This window comes from Micropterus salmoides, unplaced genomic scaffold, assembly GCF_014851395.1.
Source record: "Micropterus salmoides isolate LMB-PRFRI ecotype aquatic unplaced genomic scaffold, ASM1485139v1 Ms_hic_scaffold_14, whole genome shotgun sequence".
Taxonomy (NCBI): Eukaryota; Metazoa; Chordata; class Actinopteri; order Centrarchiformes; family Centrarchidae; genus Micropterus; species Micropterus salmoides.
This window is the reverse complement of record NW_024040485.1, coordinates 26530818-26555613: the sequence shown is the minus strand read 5'-3', so window position 1 is coordinate 26555613 and position 24796 is coordinate 26530818. Positions and strand designations below refer to the sequence as shown.

Here is a 24796-nt window from a genome sequence, read left to right as displayed (position 1 = left end):
AACACATTTAAAATTCAAATTGGGACATCTAAGTGCATATTTTAATCCTTATGACCTCTATGAAAGAATATTGCCAGGTGAGGAAAGGAGGCCAAATCCAGAAGGTTTTGTAATCGGATGAGCCTATGGGAGCTTTTCATTATGTTAATGTGTCTCCTCGCTTCCCTCACTCGCTTCCTTTCCTCGTGTTTTAGTTCCTCCCAGCAGGGATGTGAGAGAGTGATGCAAGAAAGACATGTGATGACAGAGGAGCCCGAACCTCCCAAATGAGAAATCCTTGGTTCCAAAAGACCAAAGAACCCCTTATTTAAGAACATTTTCAAAACCTTACTGTGTCTTTCATAGAAAGCCTTCGCGCCACTTGCTGAGGGTCCTCCGCACCGCGCAACCGGAAATCGCATCTCTCTGTGTCTTTGAATTTGTATTTAATCGCACCTTTAGATGAAGAAATCATTGAAGTTAGTTGGTGAAGATTGATGGGAGCAAAGCAGTCCTAAATATATATTAGGTTTTACAGCTGTTTCTAAGGTTCCTCAGATGTAATTTGCAGCGAGCCTGCAGAGACTCCTATGTTGTATTGAGACATGGTATTAAATTTAATGCCGATGGAATCACTTCCTTAAATTTAGCTAGAGCACTATCAGATAAACATCTAGTGTAGGAATTTATTGCATAATGGCGTTTTTCCAGCAAAAGGAACTCAAAAGTTATTAAATAGTGGTCAGATAAAAAGGGTTTATTAAAGACTATTAAATGTTTAATTTCAATGCCATACGCCAGGACAAGTGAGAGTGTGGTTAAAACAGTGAGTGGGTTTATGAACTCTCAGATAGAAGCCAATTGAATCTAATTATGAGATAAACCCAGTACTAAGACTACTGTTGTCAACATGAATAATATTACCTACAATAATAACTCAATTTGTTTTAAAGATTAAATTTAATAGGAACTCTGCAAATTCAGATAAGAATTCAGAACAGGGAACAGGAGCAAGATACACCTAAACCAGTATCCTAGAATTGACTTTTTGTTTTCCAGGTTGGGTGTGAAAGACTATGAACTGAATTTTAATTTAGTTTAGGTTTAGAATTGATTGACTGAACAATTTTTCCTCTCCTCTCTTCCAGGAGAGCCACACAAGTTTGATCCTTCCTTCAGAGGTCCAGTCCACAAAAGGTAACTCCATCCTTCCTTCTTTGGAGGAAAAACTAGTAGAGATACTTTAGTCTGAGTATTATTTCCTAATACAATTTCGACCAAGGGATGAATAAAAATAATTCTTCTTCTTCCTCTTAAATTAGGTTATGTCCACACTAAGCCAGCAAATATTGAAAACACAGCAGCTGCTCAACATAACTGGCCATAGAAAAAATAATGGTGCTCATAAGAACATGAAAAAGCATATTTCTATACTTAAAATGTTCCAAAACCAGCAACAACAAAAGAATGTTTGGAAGAAAAGGACACAGCATCCAGTAGTAAGACTGCATGTTATCTGTTCATCCCAGGTGCATATAAGCAGAATTTAAACATCTTGGTGACTCACCCAGCGTACTGCAATCTTGCTGCCAAAGACAATGAGTGCTGAGAGCAGATCGAAAGCTCAGAGCAATTTAGCGAAAACACACTGATACAAGGCTTTTTTAAATCACACAAACCCCTTTTTTGTGTTTTGTTTTACTTTCCACTTATATTCTACTATTTTCAGCCAGCTGGCATGTGGTCACACAGGAAATTTTTTTTTTATTCTGCTTAGAGCCTGATATGGGATTGTTAGGTAGACATCTAATACAAATATACATACAAAGTTTCATATTTGAGGATTTTAAAATCCGATATTCCAATGTCTCTCAATTTATTTTTTATATTCCTAATAAAGTAATTTATCTGCTGTTATAAAAACACTGATTGATCTGCAATTAGCTTATATCGGCTGATAATATCTGCACTTATGTTTACTTATTGGTCGAGAGCAGAGCCACTAGTTAAATGTTATGCAACCAGCATCAGACTGTAAAATAACCAAAGAAACCTCTGTGCATATGTGCACGTCAAATCAGTCGTTTTGATAAATTATTCTGCACAGTTTCTTCTGCCAATCAACAGGCGTGTTGGAGATGGACACAGTTCCACGAAAAATTGTGGATCAAGTTAAACTCTTTCACCACTATTAACTCCCTCGGTGTCATCCATTCTGGCTGTGTGCTACAGTTTTTTTTAACAAATCTGGCAATAATTCATTTTTAATTCTTATACAGGTAGATTTGATGCACAACATGATCCGACAGAGGTTGTTCAAGTTCACATTGTGGTGTTCCCTGAAACAAAAAAACAGTGGCCATAATTGTCACAGCCTCTAACACATCCACCTAATTGTATGAAAATGGATTCTTTTTGATCCCACCTCATGCCCAAATGCGCCACAAAAGTGTGTTTGTCACGCTCATGCTGTACTGGGCACGTGACTACTTGACAATATGGCCACTCAGCTGGGTTCATGAAAGTAGATCCCTCGTGTGTCATCTTGTGCGCACAAATCAGCAACTAACCCACTACTGACTTGTGGAGGTAAGGAGATAATAGACTATCTGCTTCGTGTTTACACCGGCATGCGCATGCTCACTAGTACATGAAAGCCACTAGATGGGCGTTGTCATTCGTTTAGGTGGAAATCACCTCTAAAACGCTGGTACAGAGTAGTGTGGATGGGGCCTAAGTGATAACCAGCCCATGTGTGTTAAGCCTGCATGTTTCAGCAGCAGATGAGCTTGTTACTCCCTATTTAAATTGGCATTAGACAAAACACAATAAACTTAGATTAAGTTTTGCATATTTATTATTTTTTCAGAGAATAGGTATCCTGTTACTGTCAGGATCTGATCTCCTGTTTGCCTACAAGTTGGATTGTAAAATCCATCAATAACTACAATGATTGTAGAAACCTCTCACACAGATTAACATGCAGATCAACACCAAGACTTGTGCAAGTTCTAAATGAACAGAAGACACTGATAGTAAAGTGGAGTTTGCACCAGCTGTGTTCAACTTCTCTAATATATCTGTAATATGAAGCTCCTCTTCTAGTACTACAGGGCTTCAGTTTCCTGCACTCTTCCACCCACTTCATCTGGGGTATGTGAACCAGCAGCCATCTGAAAACAAGCTTAAATTTCACAAAGACAGATATACAAGGAATTTGGCTCAGGATTGTACATTGCTCACAATGTGCTTACTTATACAATAATAAAATCAGATACAGGCTACAGTATAGAGAACACATACAGTATATACACACTATAAACAAAAACAATATAGACAGGTTGAAACATGCAATGAGCGAGTGAGCAAACCAGCGACTAGGCAGAACAGTAATCATGGATCCCAAATGAAAGCAAAAATATTGCTGCTGCGGTTTACAACTCGTTTCTTTTCTGTCTCTTTAGAAGCTGCACTGATGTCTTATGTTGTTTGATCTTCATCATTGTCATCCTCTCATATGTGGCCCTGGGGATAGTGGGTGAGTCTACACACACACACACACACACACACACACACAGTTCCCTCTTTGATCAGACTTTTGTAGTGCATTCTCTTTTGGATTTCTAAACACATACAATCTTTGTTGTTTCCTCTTGGTCTCTCTAACTTTTAGCCACACGCACCATGATAATATGACTGCATTCACATGCACTTAAAGATTAGCTCCCTATTTATACTCTTAGAAATGAATCAAAGTCTTAGTCAAAGTTCTCACAGTAACGAACTTTCAGTTCCACACTGCAAACACTGAGTTGCAGCTGGACACATGTACACAGAGAATCACCTCAGCTTTCCAGAATTCATTGGTTTACTCATCCATGAAACTCTTCAATAGGGTTTTACCTGAGTGTGTCCCATAGGTGCTTATAACTGTAATTCTTCATGATAGGCAAGTAAAAAGTCTGTACTTTCTCACCAAAATTATTTTAGGACACTACAAGGTCCCTTAATATCATCCTGTTTGAATTTGACAGTATTATAAAGCTGCACAAAAGTCTCCTTTCCATTACTCGGTTTTGGCCCGCCGTCCGTTTTCCATTTCCATTGCAGATAGTACCCCTCAATATAGCTGGTCGTCATAGCACACACAACCCACACACAACACACAGCTCTTTATTTAAGTTAAAACGTTTCAACATTACTCAGAATGTAAAGACAGAATAGCGGTATGAAAATCTTACAGCTGTGTTTTCCTCTGCTGTTGTTGCTGGAGTCTCTGCTGCGTTGGCTGTAGTGGTCTGTGTGACTGTGGGACCAGAGGGCTCTGTGAGCGGCTAGCCGGCCTCACGAGCTGCTTCCACCGGTTGGCACGAGCTTCGCCCACCGCCACTTTTCGTAAAACTGTCACTATTTGAAATCTACACAGTTGATTTCTCACCTCGGAACTTCTCAGAAGTGTATTTAGTGATGAACGAAAATTGTACAATATAAAACTTTATGTTGCTGGCCTCTGTCAGGCACGCACAAGGATGATGCAGTGAATTCTGACGATTCTCTCTGACCAATCAGCGGTCTGCAGGGTTTTTCACATCACACAGAAACTAGGCCTACCAGGCAGCAGGTACAAGTACAACTTTTCCTTGATGGAAAACCAAAAAGGCAAGTAGAGTCGACGCAAGTTGAGCCGATACCATGCGGTGGAAAAGGGCCGGAATTTGATGACAAAACAATTTCATCCATTTCCATCACATCACATGATCTTCGTCGGTAGATAGAGTTTGCCCTGTTGTCATAGAATTGCAGATATTAAAATTTCCATTTATTAGGTGCAACTTGAGGAATTCTCATCCATGTTGTTTTCAGAGTTCATTCTTTACCTTGGAAACAAACAATAGTTGACTAAAACAATCTCACTTTACGGTCCACATGGTAGTTGTTCTGGAGCTTTCATAGACTTCGTCAGATTCTAAGCCATTGTGGATCAAAAGTCATTAATGTGTTAATTAATGGTAGCGGACCTTCTGTTCATGTCCGCTGATAGCCAAAACTAAAGAAGGAGTGGAGAACGAGGGAGAGAAGCGTTCTTTCCAGAGCTGTAAGTAGCTGCTGCCATTATTGTGTCACAATCTAAGATGCAAACAACATTATCATCTAGGCGTACATCATATGAGGAGCATATATTCGTGCAGCACCTCCTCGCTCACTCGCTCCCTCTTTGTCTCTGCACAAACCTGTCCAAAGTTAGAATAACACTAGTTGACTATGGTGGTATGGCGAGCGTGTCAATTAGACGTCTATCCGCGCAACCCTCAGTGGCTTTAACTGTAGATTTAGCCGCTACTCCATTTACAGTGGGAATCACTGCTTTCCCTGATATATTTCCTCTCTGTATGTGCCTCGATCTCATTGATTGTGTGAGTGGATAGTGGTTTGGAAGAGGAGAGAATAAAAGAGAGAGATTGGGAAAGGAGACAGGAGAGAAAGAAAGAGAGGAAGGGAGAGACAGCACGCCACTGGGAGGCTTTCTGAGTTTCTTTCCTGAGAGATAGAGACCGAGCCTTTACAGAAGATAATAAGAGAGCAATACAAATCTCTTTGTTGCCAAAGCTGATTGATATTTTCAGGGTCTCCTGAAGTCACAGCAGGAAGTCGAGGAGGAAGCTGAATTAAAGCATTTGATGTGAGAGCTGGAAGAAAAGGGATGTTTCATGTCGAGTGTACAGCTCCATACGAAACCGTCCAATTTCTACTTCAAGCCCAGTTTTTGCTTCACGAGCTGAGACACTAAAACTCTGATACTGTTCAGCCACTTTAAGAGCTGCAGATGCTTCTGCTATCCAACGGGTAGATCTTGAAATTCAAAGCCTTAAAAAGTCTAGGATAAGGTTCAGTTAAGCTTTTGCCTTGGTCACTGATCCATTCTGGATTTTTGAGGCTGATATTTGAAAGTTAAATAAACAGATAATGGTCAGTAGTGGACAAACTATGTAAAGATAACGGTCTAAATTTTACTTCAAACATTTGACATGAACACAATGCAGATTTTTCACTTGTCATGGAGATAGCTTAGCGTCCATTACATGGAACAGGATGTCAAATAGGCCTACCTACACTTTGTCATGTCCTTCGGCATCTGTTACCGCACATGGCAGCCTTTAACGTCATAGTTCAATTTACTGGGGGAACCCTTCTAGCGTCATTGTTCAATACTAAAAGTAAGCTTAGTATAAATTACAGAAAAGTCAGAGTGAGGAGTTGGTTGGGATGGATGGGCACTCAAAAAACAGACATTTTACTCCAGGAGACAAATGTTCGTTTCCAGCGTAAAATAAAAAGTCAACCCTGATTGTTTTTAGTCATGTTACGTGAGTAACGTTATTTAAGTAATAGTTATTTTAACCAAAACCATGAACCTTTCCTAAATCTAACCAAGTACCTTTGTTGCCTATTGCTAACCAAAACGCAACATTTCACAAAGTTAACCACTAGTTTATAATCAAGACCGTTTTATTAAAGTTCTACCAAATGTGAAAAGCTGAATGGTCATCACAGAAATATGAAATGAACATGGGTATATATCAACACTAACTAGTGCCCAGGGAGACATGACCTGAAATAGAAATTGAAAAGAACAGTGACAGGGGGGGAAAAAAGAGTAAAAAAGGTGTTAGGTGAGTTTCCTGTACAACCACGGAAGGTAGCATTGAACTATCTTGGTACAATGCATCATAACTAATAAACATCTGAACAGTTTCCCAAAACTTTCACCGTGGTTTGAACTAACCAACATAGTTCGAACTAACATGTTTCAAGGTGTGTTCGTCTGACTTTCACAGCACAAAACTCACAAAACGTTGTCATATTCTGATATTAAGTGACATTATTATGCTAACTTATTATTTAGGCTTTTCATATTATAGTTGTACTGGCAGTAACAAGAAAATCTAAATAATATATAACCTAATCATTTAATTTAGCCTAAATATAGGTTATAGCTTTTTTTTATAGCAATAGCAACATTTTCATAGAAAAATGAAGAACTATTAGCGATTACAAGACATTTAGTAAAATAGGTTTAATCTGCAAGTATCTTCAGTTCAACACTTTAACACTATTATGAATCCCTTGGCCGCAAATGATTTCTTGAAATCTTGAGAATAGCTCAGTGTGATAAGTGGCTGAGCGAAGAAATTTTCTACTGAGATAGACACGGGTTCAAATCCTGTGAGTTCTTTATTCATTACAGTACTTTAATGAATTTTATGCTGTCCCTTTTTATATTTATGTTTGTAATGAAGACTGAAGAACACTCATCTTCCTCATAGGCCTAGAAATGTATACATGAAAGTAATATTAAGTGTCTTTACATTCTCCGTTTTGTGCTTTAACCTTTGTGCTGGGTGACTGATATTAAATTAAGTTATTGTGAACAGATGGGTAATCTGTGTGAAAAACAGCTGCTGTTTGTAGATGGTCTACGTTAAGTTACTTAGTATTGAAATAATGCAACCCTACCCTTGACCTGACAAATAGAATGAAAAGTACTTTTACAACTACATTTGAAAAAACTTCACCTTAAATTTTTTTTTTTACAGCAAACTATCGAAAATTCCCATTAAAACACATTAAAACACATTACATCCACCTCCTAAAGCTGCGTTCACACCGAAAGCTAAATAAACGGATCAAACTGATGCCGAAATAACTACAATATTCCGTTTTGTTAGACATATGAATTCATACTTTTTCAGGTCTGTCAGCAGGACGACAACTTTTAAAATACGTGTTTTCTGAATGGAGCTCGGATGGATCAGGGGTGTGCTATGCTAACCTGTTCACAGTAAAGTACAACGACAGACACAGATTTTCTAAACTCACCAGGTAGTTCAACATCTTCGCTTTGTTTTCTCCAAGTAATGTCCAGCTTTGTCCGGTTTTTATATAAAAATGAGGTAGTAGTCCAGCAGAACTCTGGTGCCATCAACAGCAACAGTGGAACCGGATGTGCACGGAAGCTAGCTTCCAAGATGCACGAGTGAAGATAAATCAAGTTGTAATTCCAAAAACTAAATTTAATAAAACCAGTTAACTCTGACCTCCTCCCGCTGGTAAACGGCATAGTTGTCAGAGTAGAACCAGTCGCTTAACGATGCTTCATACCATGTAAGTTACCAACTTAGTTACCTCCATAGTTCGAACTAGGATTTTGGGAAACAGTTGTGTCGCAACTGTATAGTTCCAACCAAGGAAGTTGCTACCGTAGTTAGCAACGTTGCTCTTAGGAAACGCACCCCAGGAGAACAGTTCCTGAACTCCTGAATTGCTTCACTTAGACGCTGAACAATTCAGTACTTTCACAAGTTTCACAAATCCTTTGTCCCCACACAAAGAAATATAGTATTTTTATAAGTCTTTGGCACAGTCAGAAACGTTATCTTTCATCATCATTTTACCTGAAGGCAGTTTTAATGTAAGAATCTCCTGAAGCTCTAGCTGCAGTCTCCTGTTCCTGTGTTCTCAAACAGCAGGCAGAGCTTCTGAGTATGAGATCATCACTGTCCCAACTCTCACTCTCTTATTCCCATTTACTTGTACATGTATCTCACCCGAGGGTTAGATCATTGGGAGCTTTCAAATGCTGATTTCCTTTTTTGTCTTTTATGTAAGATGTGCAAAAATGTCCAAACTATTCAGTATTTCTCCTGAATTTGCATTCCTTTCAGAATAGAAAGTATCTGAAACTCTGATTTACAGAACTAATGACATACAGTATATTCTACCACCTTTTTATTCATTCCTACATGCAAAAAGATTTAAAAGGCTGCTAGAACCAGAATTGTCTAGTGCAACTTATCTGCCACTGCCATCTATCCTGGCTCCACTATTGCCGAATAGGCTTCTGCAAATATTGTTCTCATCTACTGCTATTTGGACAGCAAGTGCTATTCCTACTACCACATCATGGTACGGACGGTTTTTTTAGGGTTAAGACGTGGTTTTAGGGTTCAGGTTACAATGGCATTAAGTTTAGAATTAGGGGAAGGGTTAAGGTTAGGCAGGTAGTTGTTATGGTTAAGGTTAGGGTAAGGGGCTAGAGAATTCATTATGTCAATGAGATGTCCCCACAGGGATCGAGGGACGAACTTGTGTGTTTGTGTGCGTGTGTGTGTGTGTGTGTGTGTGTGTGTGTGTGTGTGTGTGTGTGTGTTGCCTCATATCTTAGTATGAGCTCATTCCCAAAGAGCAGTATGGAGCAGACATGGTTAATGGAGTTCTGAGTGAGTGGCTCAGAGAAAGGGTCCACTGGTGTGTGTGTGGGTGTGTGTGTGTGTGTGTGTGTGTGTGTGTGTGTGTGTGTGTGTGTGTGTGTGTGTGTGTGTGTGTGTGTGTGTGTGTGTGTGTATGTGTGTTTCTGAGGGCTACTGGTGACATCAGCCTATAAAGACATGAATCCACTAATCCTACTTTACACACAGACTACTTACCACACTAGCCTACATTTCTACACACGCACACACACACACACACACACACACACACACACACACATTCTCCACTGTATGTGATTATATGGGTTAACGCATAAAGAGCATGGACACAGACGTAACTACATAGTCATACACACTCACAGGCGCACACTTACTTACAAGAGGGTTGTTTCCTAAATCACTCCACTCCAGCTCTTTTACTACCAAACACGGATGACATCATTCCTAATGACATCACCCTCACTCTCTCAAGCACCCCCCCCCCTCCCCCCGTCTGCACCTTGTACTGAGCCCCCATCTGTCTTTTGTCTAACCCCTTCCTTCCTTTCATCACTGCCAAACGCACACACACACGAAGTATAAACACAATCTCTTCACTCTTACCATTGTCATTAATTACATCACCCAATTTACTGAACTGTGCATTTATAAATGTTTTAAAGCTGACCATATTTACTAGTTTTACAGAGGCAGGTCAACACTTTTCCACTCAACAAATCCACATTTCCGTCCTAATTCCTTTGTGCAGAAAGGCTTGTCTGTTTCAACATGTTTATTGACATATATTTATATATATATATTAGGATACAATTAGGATACATTAGGATACAAATTCCTTTCCAAAAAATATGACAATAGAGAATTTGAAACTGTAGGTGCGAAGCATAGGAGCAAATTACTACAACGCATGAAGGAGAAAGGTAACCTATCTCTTTAGAAGCACTCAGTTTGTTTTTTAACATTGCACATTTCTCTATACGAGTCCACTTCTTTAGAACTACATCTCACCTGTGAACTGCATTAATGCGACCAAAACTCTTAATACATGTTGCAGGATTTTACATTGATTTTAGATTTCAAAACAACACACAATGTATGTTGAAATGTACTGTAGTAATGATGTACAATACTACCGTACTTAAAGGTACAGTGTGTAAGATTAGTCCAGAATTTTAGTTCTGGCAAGAAAACACACTGATACAAATGATATATTATATATGATATAAACATCTGATTCTGACAAATGATGAAATATGCATCCCATGCTTGCCAATCCTTTTGATTTCTTTCTACCTCTCCCCCCCCCCCCAAACACACATGATGAAATCTGCCCATCCACTACAACTATTAGTATCAATGCTGTTTATTATTCCACATATTTGTCAGCCGTGTCTAAACAGTGACAGAGAGAAGCCCCTTACCGCAGATCATCATACAAGGTGATGGTCTTTTAAAGATCCCATATTATACAAAATCCACTTTTTTTCACAAATTTTAAAATATGCTAGTGGTCCACTCTACCGGGAGTCCTAAAAAAATGTCCACACTTTTTGACCATTATGAGTGTACCACCCAGGTACTCATGGTGCACTAAAAATTATGCCAAACTTGTCAAAGTGAACGCAATTATGCACTAAAAATAGCAAGTTTAAGGATGAAAGAGATTGAAACAAAAAACTAGTCTTGCACAGCCAGGCCTATCTCTACACTTTGATGCAGCGCTGTGCCAGCTAGGTCCTGCCCCTTTTTTGGGCTCCAGGAAGCTGGGATTGAATAGAGGTGCTGAAGCAATGGACAAAGCTTAATTCATGAGGTTATTAGAAAGATCAGCTCTTACTTTAGATGTGATTAGAAAAGATCCGAGGAGCAGAATGGCTTAGAGAGTAGCCTGGTGAAATGCTGTCTCCTATTTGTTTGGAGAATGTGGCCGGGAATTACACTTTAATTATTAGTTATTATTTGTAATTTTGTGTTTGATTATTTTATCCCACTGCAGGGTTTTGGCACTGAGGGATAGTGGAAGGTTGAAAAAAAGCAAACTTCATAATTCACACACACACACACACACACAAATACAGATTTCTCCCATGGTTACTGGAGGTCTCAGTCCTAGGCCTAATTCTAGTCTCCACACTGTATAACTGCTTATAGGATGCAGCATATCTGCTTCCTGTTTCTCAGTGAAATGACCTGTCTGTCTGTCTGTCTGTCTGTCTGTCTGTCTGTCCAGCCTGGTTACATGGGGATCCCAGGAAGGTACTCCATCCAACAGACAGTTATGGCCAGTTCTGTGGTCAGAAGGGAACTACCAATGCGTAAGTCACTATTACACACTACACACCAGATCCCTTTAAACCCTGCAGGGACTTTTGTTATTAGGTCATTATTATTAATTGGTTATTATATAATTGTGTTGTGATATTAATGCCTGTATCTAATACCTAACTAGTGAGACCAGGCTGAGATTTAAATGCAGGTTTCTCAGAACTGTCAGTATAGACGCAGTGGTGTCCAGAGAGGAAGCCCCTTTCCACTAGAGAGATGGACAGTTAACGGCTGATCTTGAGTTATAGGTGAACATTTTACACAAGCAGTTTCTTTAGTAGCAATCAGATATTGTACAACATGTTCATGCTGCCAGTATCACATAATTGTTGCAGTCTGGACTGAAATATTTCAGGAGAATAGCTTATGATATGATATTATGATATTTTATCATTGCTTTAATTAGTTTTAGAGTGATTTTTTAAACTTCTGTTGATAAGGGTGTGATAGCCACGTTCCACACTCTGGGTACTCATAGTGCACTGCATTTTGCCAAAATGGTAATGGTATGCACTCAAAATAGTGTGATTGTGAGTACGAAAGAGCGCAAATTTGTACGCTGCAATGGCCACTTGTGGGTCTATTTTCAAGGCTGTTTTTACTTAAACATTCTTCTTAAGATTGAATACAAACATTCTAGGATGTTTGGTCTTTCAGTGAGCCTCCTCCCCAAATAATCTGCACAAAGTGGCCCTCAAATGACCATCAAAGTGCACATACCAGTAATAAACTGGGACATGTTCCATGGAATCTGAATTTACAGTTCTCTTCTTTCGCTTTAACGTACTAACAAATCATGCAACAGGTGGTAGATATATCCATACCAGCTTCCATTTATCTGCAGAATTTCTAGTCTCCAGTTAACAAGTTCAAGGCTGCACAATGGATTATGGGATATCCAAGGCTGCTAATAATACACTGGTTCTGTCCTCCAAATGCAGGCAAAATAAGGCTGCATTCCTTGGCTGCATTTGAAGGAGTCTTTGATATGGGACAGAACTTATCAACCTGCTGTGATGTATTCTGGCCAAAAATGCAGACTTCAGAAGATCCAATCCCTGAATTAGGACACATATTTTCCATCTCTGTTTGGGAGGAAACCAAAATTATAGTAGTACAAGCATTTGGCAGTTTTAATACCCATTCTCTTTGTCTCTTGTAAACAATTAATTCAATTCAATTCAGCTTTATTGGCATGAATGTCAAACAACAATATTGCCAACGCTTAAAATATGATACAAAAGAAAACAACAGTAAAAGTGTGTGTGTGTGTGTGTGTGTGTGTGTGTGTGTGTGTGTGTGTGTTTGTGCGCACGCCCGCGCCTTAGGTCAAAAATATGTAGAAGTAATTTTATGTTTAGGATCAATAAAGAAATATATTAATTGACAAAAACCAAATACAAAATCACTATCAAAGAAAAATAAATAAAGTATCAAATGTAAAAAAACAAACAAACAAAAAAAAACGTGAAGTTTTAATCCTTTTTTCGAGGAACAATTACTAGGAACAATGAAAATAATTATAATTAGAAAATTTTACAGTACAAGTATTTAATATATCAGTCTAGTCAATTATCTCTTCAATATCTAAATCTGATGCTCAGCATTGTGCCTGATACCGTTCAATTCTCCATGGGACTGGTCCAAAAAGAAACTTCTCCTTAAAAAACTGATGCAACTATAGTAATAAGTGAAACCATCTGGTTCACCAGGCTGCAGGAGAGTGATAAGGGTGTGTGTCAGAGGATTCACTGGGATGTGTGACTGAGAGATACAGACAGAGAAACCCTTAAAACCTGAAGAATCAACAAACACACAGTTCATTTCTCTTGTTTGTGTTGCCATCTACTGGTGATTCATGTTGAAGAGATTTATTTTCTTTTTCCATACAATAAGTGACACAGCTGATGAGCCACTGATATTAAAAAAGCCTGGATTCGTCTTGATAGTTCAGAGGTAACAATATCTTCAGGAAGTGTAATCAAAAGAATATATGCATGTTCAGATTTGACTGAGTTATGATTTTAAGAAGGAGTAAAAATTTAACTACTGGAGTCCTATGATTAGCTCAGGCCTTTTCACTGCTCGTGTTCAAAGACAAGCCATCTTGAAAACTGGAGTTCTTAACTATCTTGTTGTTTTTTAGTGTATTTTTCTTATTGCTTTAAATAATTGCCTAACGTAGAAGGTTACAAAATCACATAAAAAAAATACCAGCGTGGGTATATGTGATAGCAGGTCATGATTCATTTTTATATTACGTATATCTACAGTAAACGTTTTTCCCCCTCAAGACAGTCCAGTTTCCATACACACAGCATGGTCAATATAATACTACTACTACTACTACTACTACTACTACAAAGTGCTTCATAGAGAGAAAGATTAAATAAAATACCCCAGTGAATGACATAATACATTAAGAAATAACAACAAAATAAAACATTAAAATAAGCAGGATAAACAATAAAGTGAGAATAAAAACAATAAAATAAGCAGGTAGCTCAGATAAAATAAGGATTTGCTTTCAGATAAAAGTTCGGTTTTAGAAGAGACTTAAGACACTGACTCCGACAGCCTAATTTCCTCGGGCAGGTCGTGTTAGAGCCTCCGGGTTGTCACCAAATTGCAAGATATGTTGCTATTTAGCCTCTCAAACTCTTGATGTTTCTAGGTTGGTTTGAATTTAGACTAACAAAAGAGAAAAAAAACAGGCGGTGTCCAAAATAGTATGTTGTACCTGTTCCAATACCTCAAAGAAGAGAAAGAGAAACAATATTTTGTGCACTATTCCATTAACTGGATATGGTGCTGCATTCAGCGTTCATGCTTTGTAGAAGCTGCAGGATCTCCAGTATAATTTTAAATACATTTCTGCTTATTTCAACAATGGGTGGCTGCAAACATAAGTTTTTAAGGCTGAGGCACCAGCAGGTGTTTCAGAAGTTAACAGTGAAGTAAACAGTGACAAAGGGACCACAATCATGGCTAGACTTTCACAAGACTTTAAACTTTAAAGTTCTTCTACTCTGCTTTGATATAAAGCAACACTCTCTGCTTGGGGTTGCACAAAGGAACAAATTCTGGGTTATGTAGGAAATCATTACCTGAAAGGAAGCAGAAAGTGCAGACTAGAGAAAAGTCAAATTACAGTATTTAATCACAAAATAATTCCTGACTCTTAACATTAACACTTTTTTTTGCAGGAAGAAACCCATCCTTTTCTATTTCAACATCTTGAAATGTACCAACCCGACTATACTCATCAACCTACAGTGCCCCACAACTCAGGTACTCTATTAACAATGAATGATGCATTTATCTGCTGCAGTAACAGGGCATCAGTTTATCACGGTCACATCTGCTGCACCTGATTTATCATGTCAGTTTAAGCTGATGAGTATAGGATTGAGACACTCTTTACTTCAAACACTGTAGAACAACACAGATATATTGAACATTGCTCATTAACTTAAACAACATTGTTGTTGTCAATAAAAAAAGTTCTTGTTACTGAAAGTAGCTTAATGTTTACAAGTTGACTGCAAACTTGCATTGATAAATTATCAGTTTGATCCATAGATGTAATCCCATAACAGTAGTAATTAGCTTCCCTAAATAAATTAACAATCTGTCTGTGTGAAATTTCTATTTTAGATGTGTGTGTCAAAGTGCCCAGACAAGTTTGCCACCTACACTGAGATGCAGTTGCAGCACAAACTCGGCAAGAGTTCCTGGGAATATTACAGACAGTTCTGTAAGCCTGGCTTTAACAACCCTGACAAGGTACCAGTACTGATACATGAAATACATGTCCCTAGAAAAACTTCTCTGCATCTTTGCTGGTGATGTAGTCCTGCTGTAAACCCGAATTCCCCCTTTTTAAACATGAGACCAAATAAAATACTTTTTTTTGTCGTCTTTGTCTTCTATCTACACAAAGACCAAAGGACCAGAAAACAATTACATACTATTATTCTAACCCTTCTGTCTCTCCTCTGTTTCTTCCAGCCAGTGTCTCAGGTTCTACGAGATGAGGACTGTCCCTCCATGATTGTACCTAGCAGACCATGTAAGGATGAGACACCTCTCTCTCCAACAATTTCAACAAATTATGTCAGAATTAGAATTTTTCCCCATGATTTGGGGGGTTTTTTTGCTGACCAAAATCATTCCAATAACCTGTCCATGTGCTCCATCATATAAATCTGATTACATTTATACAATTGATGGAATTGCTCATCAGCTAAAATGTTTTGTTTAAATTGTTATGAAATTTTTTTTTCATTTATGTTATTGCTTACTTATTCATTTATTGATTTGTATTCATACTTATTAATCTATCTTCTATTACATATTATTCATTTCTTCACCCGGTCCATAACCAGCGACTCCCTAAAATAGAGTGACACCTGGAGGAAGCAACCTCCTTTGGGTCTGTGGGTGGGGGGACAAACATATCCAAACACAATTAAACCAAAATAGATAAATAGATAATCGATAAAAGAATGATAGAATAAATTGGAAAGTGAAAAATAAATAAATCGAAAAAACTCTGACCTGTCCCAGTTCCACCCAGACACATCTTCATCTCCCTAGAAATATTTTTTTCTCTTCCTTCTTCTCTCTCTCTCTTCTCCTATATCATTACACACACAATTCCCATACAGTTCTAAATGTCAAGTCTCCTTGATATTTTTAACAATAATGCACTCATATATAATAATGTAAGAACATGTATGTCTTTGTGTGTGTGTGTGTCTGTGTGATTCAGTTCTCCAGAGATGTCTACCAGACTTCATCACGCTGAATGGGACCGTGACTGTAGCAAACAGAACCAGGTTTAAAGACGCTCTGGAAATGGCACGCAGTGTTACTGAACTCCAACATGCTGCCAAGTACTGTAACTTCTTCTTTTACATATCTTTAAAACGTCTCTTTTGCTGATTAGTCAAAGATCACTCAATAGTACCAACAAACTAACTGCACTGGTGACATACTGTCTAGCTACAGGAGACTAGCTACAAGTTTGTATTTTAACTTCCAGATGTGCAAGAAAAAATACAGTTCATAGTTTGTTAGGCAGTGAAGTGGTGGTTGAGGAAGGGAGCATTTAAGATGTTTGCATTAGAAAAATTAATAGTGATATGTGTGAACATTTTCTTACAAATATAAATTCCATTGTACAAGAGGTCAGATATTTTGCTGAAAAATAACTCATCAAGACCTTACCTAGTCAGCATCTAGGGGATTCTAAAAAATACTGTGTTTGTCTTTAATATAACATCGAAGGGACCAGTCTCTGTTTTCTCTCTGTGTTCAGGACCCTTTTAATTTCTAGTCAAATTCCTACTTTTGCATATTAACCCTCATTTCTCTCTCCTCCACACAGGGGTATAACAGAACTAATGGACACTAAGGAGCTGGGCATGAAGATAGTGGAAGATTACGCCAAGTCATGGGCATGGATACTCATGTAACTACACAAACAACACACACAAAGAACAGCAACGGTCGAAGGGAGAGGGATGAAGGGGTCGAGAGAAGAGAGATGAAGGGGTCGAGAGAAGAGAGATGAAGGGATCGAGGGGAGAGGGATGAAGGGGTCGAGAGAAGAGAGATGAAGGGGTCGAGAGAAGAGAGATGAAGGGGTCGAGAGAAGAGAGATGAAGGGATCGAGGATAGAGGGATGAAGGGGTCGAGGGGAGAATGGTTCATTGATGTTTCACGTTTGTTCCATTAAACAGATATGTCATAGTGCTTCACAAATTTGTCAAAATTTAAAGTTGTAATCCTTAAAATTTCACTCCTGATCATCAATAACACAGCAAACAAGCTGGTGTATCTGTTTGTAGTGCAGCCAAACAAACTTAGGTTGTTTTGGTAAAGCAGTCTATGGAACCCTTTAGAGTATTTTACTAAAATTATAATGTAAACTCCACAATAGCATTATAATTTTCCACATGTGTTATGGGAATAAAAATGTATATGAAAATGCAATAATCCAATTTGCATTTGCAATAAGTGAAACAACGCCCCCAGTCTAGCGCATTTAAGATGCATTTACATGTCACGGATCTTTAGTTAGGACATCAATTTCTCGTCAGTGTTGGGAATAACGCGTTACAAAATTAGCGCAATTACAGTAATGTATTGCTTTTTGCTGTAATGCAGTACAAAAGAAAAATCTGTAATATTATTTAGGGTTAAATTGCAACGCATTTTAACCTGAAATGAAGTGGTGTTTTGTTTTTTTAATAACACCGACAAACATTTCAGCGGCAGAAAATCAAATGAGTAAAAGAGTAATGTTATTTCCTGTTGCGGGAATCCGATGGTCGAGATTGTTTGCATGGTGCGAACCACAGGGGATGATGGAACATGCGTAAATAGATTTTTATGTTTGTGCTTTTAACAAATTACTTTCATGATCAGAGAGGCTGCTGTCAGTTCATCCTGACCAATCCTGTCGGAGATTCAAATATGTTGCTGTACCTCTAGTAGCATCTTTCTTAATGGGGAGACAATTTCCCCCCTGACTCTGCCACTATTCCACCAATAAAAACTACTATATAGAGAGATAATTACAGAATGTAAATACAATGGCCATTGTAGAAAAAATGACGACGATGACAAAAACGGGATTTGATTTTCATTCAATATTAAGGATTATAACTTTTTAATGGATGTTACAGCAATAAAGTGAACCTATATTATATAACTTTGCAACTGTTGAAGTAATGTGCATGATATTTTTGTCTTTGCCTGAAATCATTTAGTTTTGGAAGAGTCACTGTGAGATGAATCATGTGAAGATTGTTGAATGTTTCAAAATCTGAACAAATTTCACATGACAAGGGTTATTTCAAGTTTCAAGTTCAAGTTGCATCTACATACATAACTGTATTATTTTAAGATTGTATTTAAGATGTTTTTAACTCTCTTGAATTTGTGTTTCAGAGGTCTGCTGTTATCCTTGGCTGTTAGTCTGGTCTTCATCCTGCTGCTGAGGTTCACAGCTGGTTTGCTGTTGTGGACTACCATCATCGCTGTCATCCTGCTGCTGGCATACGGTGTGTACTTAGGGCTTTTAGAAGGATGGTGAGAATGGCTAGAGAACAGCGATCTGGTGGAAGTGTGAGCAGAAGTGGTCTGAGTTGAAGTGGCTAGTAATTGCTGGTTGACTCGAGGCACTAGCACCGGAATCCTCGAGCACAGCAAAAACCACTTTAACAAAGACAAGAAGGGAAGCAGTCACAAAAACACAAGAGAAAGGCTTCAGCCGAGAGCTACTATACTGCTGGTTGGATAGAAACAATCTAGCGATTAATGGGGCTGTTTGAGGAGCCATCATGTATGAAGAATAGCCAGGGACAAGTTCAAACTTATATCTTTTTACTACTTGCTCTGGTTTCCGAGTTGAATGACATGTTTCCTCAAAGCGTTGTGAGTCGCGATCAGCTCTGTGAGTTGCTGCTGCTGTCAGGTGGTGCTGGCAGCAGTGATCTGACTTGAAAAGAACAACTCAATTATGTCATGACGTGATGGAAGTAGCACTGGGAGAAGTAGTGAAACCATTTCTGAAACATCGTATAAGTGTTTTTCAGATTACTCATTGAATGTGTATCTGTGTGTTTGTTTTTGTGTATGCAGCTATGTGGTACTGCTCCACGGAGTTATCCCAGATCAGAGACAGACCAGGCTCTGATGTTGCCATTGTAGAAGTTGGCCTGCACACTGACCTGCAGGTCTATCTACAGCTCACACAGACGTGGATCATATTATGTAAGTCTGTTTTGTCAGTCATTATTATCAAGATTCTTACTTTTGGATATTTAGTGCCGGTGTTAAATCAAGATCTCTATATCATTTAATAGGCCTTGAAAAGTTATGTTTAAAATCAAAAGTCTAGTGAAAAGCAACTTTACATCTTTCTAAAGAGGACTGTATTTGCTCTCTCGGACGGATTGTGCAGCAGTTTCCAATCTGGGAAGTGAGTTGCAAGTTTGTTTAAGAAACTACATTTTGATGGTGTCTACCTACCTTTCTATGCATAGCCAGTTCAAACTAGATGTTGGATAGAGAGGAACTGTTCAGAAGTTCCCTAAAAAAAAATAATAATAAAATGTTTTGTTTGCAATTTGATATTCAATATCAGTCAACAAAGCGGAATTTTCATTTCAATGGGACAAACACCTCCAACTAATGTGTTAATTAAGAGACGTTTGTGCAGTTATTTGCTGACCATTTTATTCTTTAGGAAGCAGGCAACCATTGACTGGTCTGCATACATTATGAATCATTTTCATTTTCAGCAAGTGCAAGAAGTAAATCAGATAATGTTGTTTTAACGTGTGTACTAACTCTATTTAAAAAAAAAAAAAAGGATTGTTTTGAAGAATGACTACGAAGAATGAGCAAATTCTCTTCCAACAACATTATATATTATTACATTAAATTGTATAGGTCTAGTCAGCCAACAACCACAGCCACAAAGCTGTTGTAATTCAGACTAAGATGACAAAATGAGTTTAAGAAAAATTAGAAATAATTTGACGCACCTGAGTATCAAAACAGAAAACTCAAAACAGAAATGTAACAAATGAAAATGCAATTGTCTTGGCCCTGAAAATATAAACAGTATAAACTTTCTGTTGTTTGTGTTTGCCAGTGGTGTCTCTGGGAGTGACAGAAGCTTCCATCTTGTTGATGTTGATCTTCTTGAGGAGAAGAGTCCGAGTGGCTATCGCCCTGCTTAGAGAGGCTAGCAAGTATGAACTCTAAAGACAAATGAAAAATCAGAGAAATTACATGTGTGAATGTCCTTCAAATTATGTGATCATGTTATTAATAAACAGTTTTTTTCCTGGCTTTATGGGTTTCCTGTTGCAGAGCCATCGGTCACATCATGTCCACGCTTTTCTTTCCAGTCATCACTTTTCTCTTGTTGACTGTTTGCATCTCCTACTGGGCGGTTACTGCCGTGTATCCTTCAGAGTGATCACAAGCAACAACAGGAAAAATGTTAAGAGAAACACATTTAGATTTTCTGGGAACATTTTGTACTTCAGCGCTAAGAGATTCACTTGAAGAACTCTTGCTCATGTTAAAACATGTATTTGTGAAACTCTTCACTTTCCAAAGGACAGAATTGGATTTTCTATTTTACAAGACATGTGTGTCTTTAACCAGCACTGTGAACCCAGTTACCTAGCCTCCTCAGGTGAAGCCGTCTACAAAGTGATGTCTCCTGATGGGAGCTGCCCCTATGCCAACAGTACTTGCAACCCTGAGGTACAGTATATTATCACCTGTTTAATTTCTTTATAGTTCTGCTTTTTGAAGTCATAACAAAGTCAAACAATATATTTAGGAGTGTGTTGACTAAGGATTCAGGTCAAACTGCATTTGTCCATATTTTAAGGTCTGCAGTGGATTTGCACTATAGTGAAATGACAGAAAAGTAACTTAAAACTGTGTTTGAGTTCTTGCTATGTGTATTTTTGATGTGCAGCCAGACTCATTTACATTTTCAGTCTGCTAAATGCTGCAGAATCTTAAAAAGGTAGTCCAAAAACTTTCCCTGATGGTAAACTGTGGTATGCTTTGACCCGTTAAGTGTCTGGTAAACAGCATTAAATGAGTTGGCCTACTCCATACACAGACAGCATGTACTTACGGGTTTAGTATGAAGTGTCATCCAAACGTGCGTACAACAAAATGCGGCTTTCTTGGCTTGCAAAATTATATTTTAAATTGACCAACATCATATGTGTAATTCAGGGTTCAATTCTAACCAGATAAAAAAATAAGTTGTCTCTCGCCATTGAGTACTGTACATATTTTTTCCAAAATAAGGTCCCATGAGCTGGAAGCGGAAGTGAGTGACTTAGGCTCTCTATAAGGTCCCATGGTGGTCCACCGGAAGGGGAGGGACTTGGGCTCTCTATACCAAAAAGGTGTTTTAGATGCTGCTAGAGAAGCCAACAAGTACTTTTTATTTGAAGCATACTGTCAAACAAACAAATTCTTACAGGAGTAGTAATCACAGACTTTTCTCTGTTTTGTTTTTTTATTTCTTTACAAAAATCCGTCAATGTGTCATCGCTCTACTGTCAGCTAAGCAGTAAATGCATATGATGCCCAGAACATAATAAAAACTAAATAAACTTAAATGTCTTTCTGTAGAAACGCATACTGTATGTTGTGCAACCCTTCACATTATCAGACCACACAACCTCAGTCTGCTCACTAAAATAATTAATATAATAATAAATGAGATTCATATTGCACAAACCTACTTAGCAAATACTTCTCCTCTGTTCTCCCTCTCTCGTTTCTGTCAGACCTTCAACGGAACCAACATCTCCAAAACAGCGTTGTGTCTGGGTTCTCAGTGTCTGTTTGCCTTCTATGGCGGGGAGACATCCTACCACCGCTACCTCTTCCTGCTGCAGCTGTCCAACCTGCTGGTTTTCCTCTGGTTGGTCAACTTCAGCTTGGCCCTGGAGCAGTGCACCCTGGCTGGCACGTTTTCTAGCTACTACTGGGCCAAGAGGAAGCCTCATGATATCACACCGTTCCCACTTCTTTCATCATTCTGCAGGGCTATCAGGTCAGGACACACTCAAGAGACCATGTTTCCTCTTTTATCCAGAGGAGGTAATACATAACAGACTGTGTGTAAGAAAGTATTGAGCTCTTCTTCTGTCTGTCTTCAGGTATCACACAGGGTCTTTGGCATTTGGTTCTCTAATTCTTGCAGTTGCCCAACTGGTCCGAATCATACTGGAATACCTGGAGGAGAAACTAAAAGGTTTACATACACACACACTAACACATAAGCACAGGTTCTCTTTACTTCCTCACTACTAATTTAATTGCTGCTGCTATCACTATCCTGATCTTGGGCATGTTGACCCATGTAGGTGCTGACAACAGCCTGTCCAAGTTCATAATGCACTGTCTGAAATGCTGTTTCTGGTGTTTGGAGAAATTCATACGCCACATGAACCGTAATGCTTATATCATGGTGAGTTGTTTTAAATAGCGCTTTTTAGCATGGGTAGTATGTAGTAGTAGTAATACTTGCTATCCACTGTTCATTTAGTCAACAACAACCTTGCGTTGTTGTGACAACTGTGTTTTGCCTCTTCTCCACCAGGTGGCAGTCTATGGTAAGAACTTCTGCACCTCAGCTCGAGAAGCCTTCTTCCTCCTCATGAGGAACGTGGTCAGGTAAGGAGGCTTAAAGGAGACCTATTATGCTTTTCCACATTTTATGAATTATCTACAATGTTATAATGTTAGATGTTCATGATATACATTGGCCAAAGTTTCAAAAAATGAGGTTAAAGAATTTATGTCCAATGTAGAAATATCTGACTTTCAACAACTTTCTAAGCGGTCCAGGTGCATGGTGATGCCTGACGCCAAAACTGAACCAAAAACATGGCTGACTGTGACAAACTCTTTGTCAAGTGTACACCCCTCAGCACTGTCCTAGGTGTTAATTAAAATTACGGCTATTTTAATGAAAACAAGTGACAAGTGGTAAAGCCTTAAAAGACAGTAAATGTTGTACAATATAGGCTTACTTACTTAATGCTTAATACTTAATGTGTTAAAATGTTTTGGCATTTTTTACATTTTACTGAATATCTTTTGTGCAGAGAAGATGACTTAGAGATTCTTTAGTGTATCCAGCAACATATTTCTACATCAATTTACATGCAGAACTTGATTTTACACATTACAAATGTAAAAATACATATTTGTGCATCATAGTACACATTGTGTGGATTGTTTTCTGTGGGTTACAAATATTAAAGTCCAATAAAATCTTCCATAGTAGCAGGGCTGAACTTCCTGACTCTGTGTCTACAGGGTTGCAGTTCTGGACAGAGTGACAGACTTTCTGTTGTTTCTGGGCAAAGTGCTGATAGCAGGAGGAGTTGGTAAGTGACAATGCAAGGCTGAGTGTTGAGCATTGGTCGAGCCACTGTCAGGTTTATGTCCCACAAAACAATTTTACAATCCAGTGGTTTACCAACAACTTATTTTTTAAATATAATTATATGTTTCAGAAAAATATAACTCAGAGATTTGAGAACATATGTAGACAGCAAGACAGTGTGTCACTGTGTACGCGTGTGTGTGTGTGCGTGCGTGCGTGTGCGGTTCAGGTGTGGTTGCGTTCTTCTTCTTTACTAGGAAGATCCCTGTTTTCCAGGAGGAAGTGCCCAATCTCAACTGCTACTGGGTCCCCCTACTGGTCAGAGTCACAAACACACACATGCACATATACAAACTATACATACACTCACATACATGATGAAAATCTTTTCCTTATTGATCAGCTTGCCGATAAAATAACAATCATTGAAGCCATTCCACCACAACTATAGCTAGGGCTGGGCAATAAAACAATAATGATAATTATTACAATATAATTTTCCTCAATAAGTGTTCAATATATTGTCAATAAATATTTGCTTTAATTCATTTGAATCATGAACCAATTAGCACTTAATTTTTCTATTAAAATATTTATTTTGTTTGGCATCAAGTGTTTGTCACATTCTGACCATAAAGAAAAGTTTAACCACATAATTAATTAATTCAATTTCAATTTTCACTCAGCAGCAAAAATCTGCCTTTAAACTTGAAAGAAATAATGATTTGATATATATTGTGATAATTATCGATATCAAATGATACGAAATGTTTTTATCGTGATAACATTTTTGGCCACATCACCCAGCCCTAACTATAGCAGCAACAAGATCTGGTCACACAAACCTGGATCTGAAGATTGAATTGGAGATAACATACTTGTGTCAGGGAGACACCCTCAATTTGTCCATCATCGACCTTTGGCCAATAACCATAGTATAGGATATAAATGATATAGCAACAAGCAATGTTGGGATTACTGGACATGGACATTTTCATTTTATTGTTTGTTTTTACAGTTTACAATTTAACTTTATTTCCGACACAAAGGTCCATATCAGTAAAAGAAAAGCATGTGTAGAGAAAGAGGTTTTAGATTTATTTTTTTTTATCTTAAAGGAGACCTTTTATACTGCATTTCCAGTCCTACGTATATCATTGTTCTGTGACTCCTGTATAGCAGCTTTGCATGATTCAAAGTTCTAAAAAAACAATTTTCTGTCTTATACTGACTCTTTATGTAGGCCGTCATGTCAGCCTCTGTCTGA

The 24796-nt window shown here is 38.2% G+C and overlaps 1 protein-coding gene across 2 annotated transcripts in view; it reads left to right on the top strand.

Moving 5' to 3' along the window:
- The window catches only part of LOC119902538 (choline transporter-like protein 5-A), a 49916-nt gene that overhangs the window by 21232 nt on the left and 3888 nt on the right, over positions 1–24796 (top strand). For both annotated transcript variants that reach the window (XM_038718800.1, XM_038718798.1), the window contains exons 2-20: positions 1128–1176; positions 3444–3517; positions 11479–11563; positions 14780–14864; positions 15231–15359; positions 15585–15645; positions 16348–16471; positions 16966–17049; positions 18534–18646; positions 19227–19358; positions 20245–20344; positions 20466–20558; positions 20780–20867; positions 21920–22188; positions 22295–22389; positions 22502–22605; positions 22738–22811; positions 23460–23530; positions 23759–23847. In XM_038718800.1, coding sequence (XP_038574728.1) covers positions 1128–1176; positions 3444–3517; positions 11479–11563; positions 14780–14864; positions 15231–15359; positions 15585–15645; positions 16348–16471; positions 16966–17049; positions 18534–18646; positions 19227–19358; positions 20245–20344; positions 20466–20558; positions 20780–20867; positions 21920–22188; positions 22295–22389; positions 22502–22605; positions 22738–22811; positions 23460–23530; positions 23759–23847 — 1919 coding nt within the window. The remainder of the gene's footprint in view (positions 1–1127; positions 1177–3443; positions 3518–11478; positions 11564–14779; positions 14865–15230; positions 15360–15584; positions 15646–16347; positions 16472–16965; positions 17050–18533; positions 18647–19226; positions 19359–20244; positions 20345–20465; positions 20559–20779; positions 20868–21919; positions 22189–22294; positions 22390–22501; positions 22606–22737; positions 22812–23459; positions 23531–23758; positions 23848–24796) is intronic.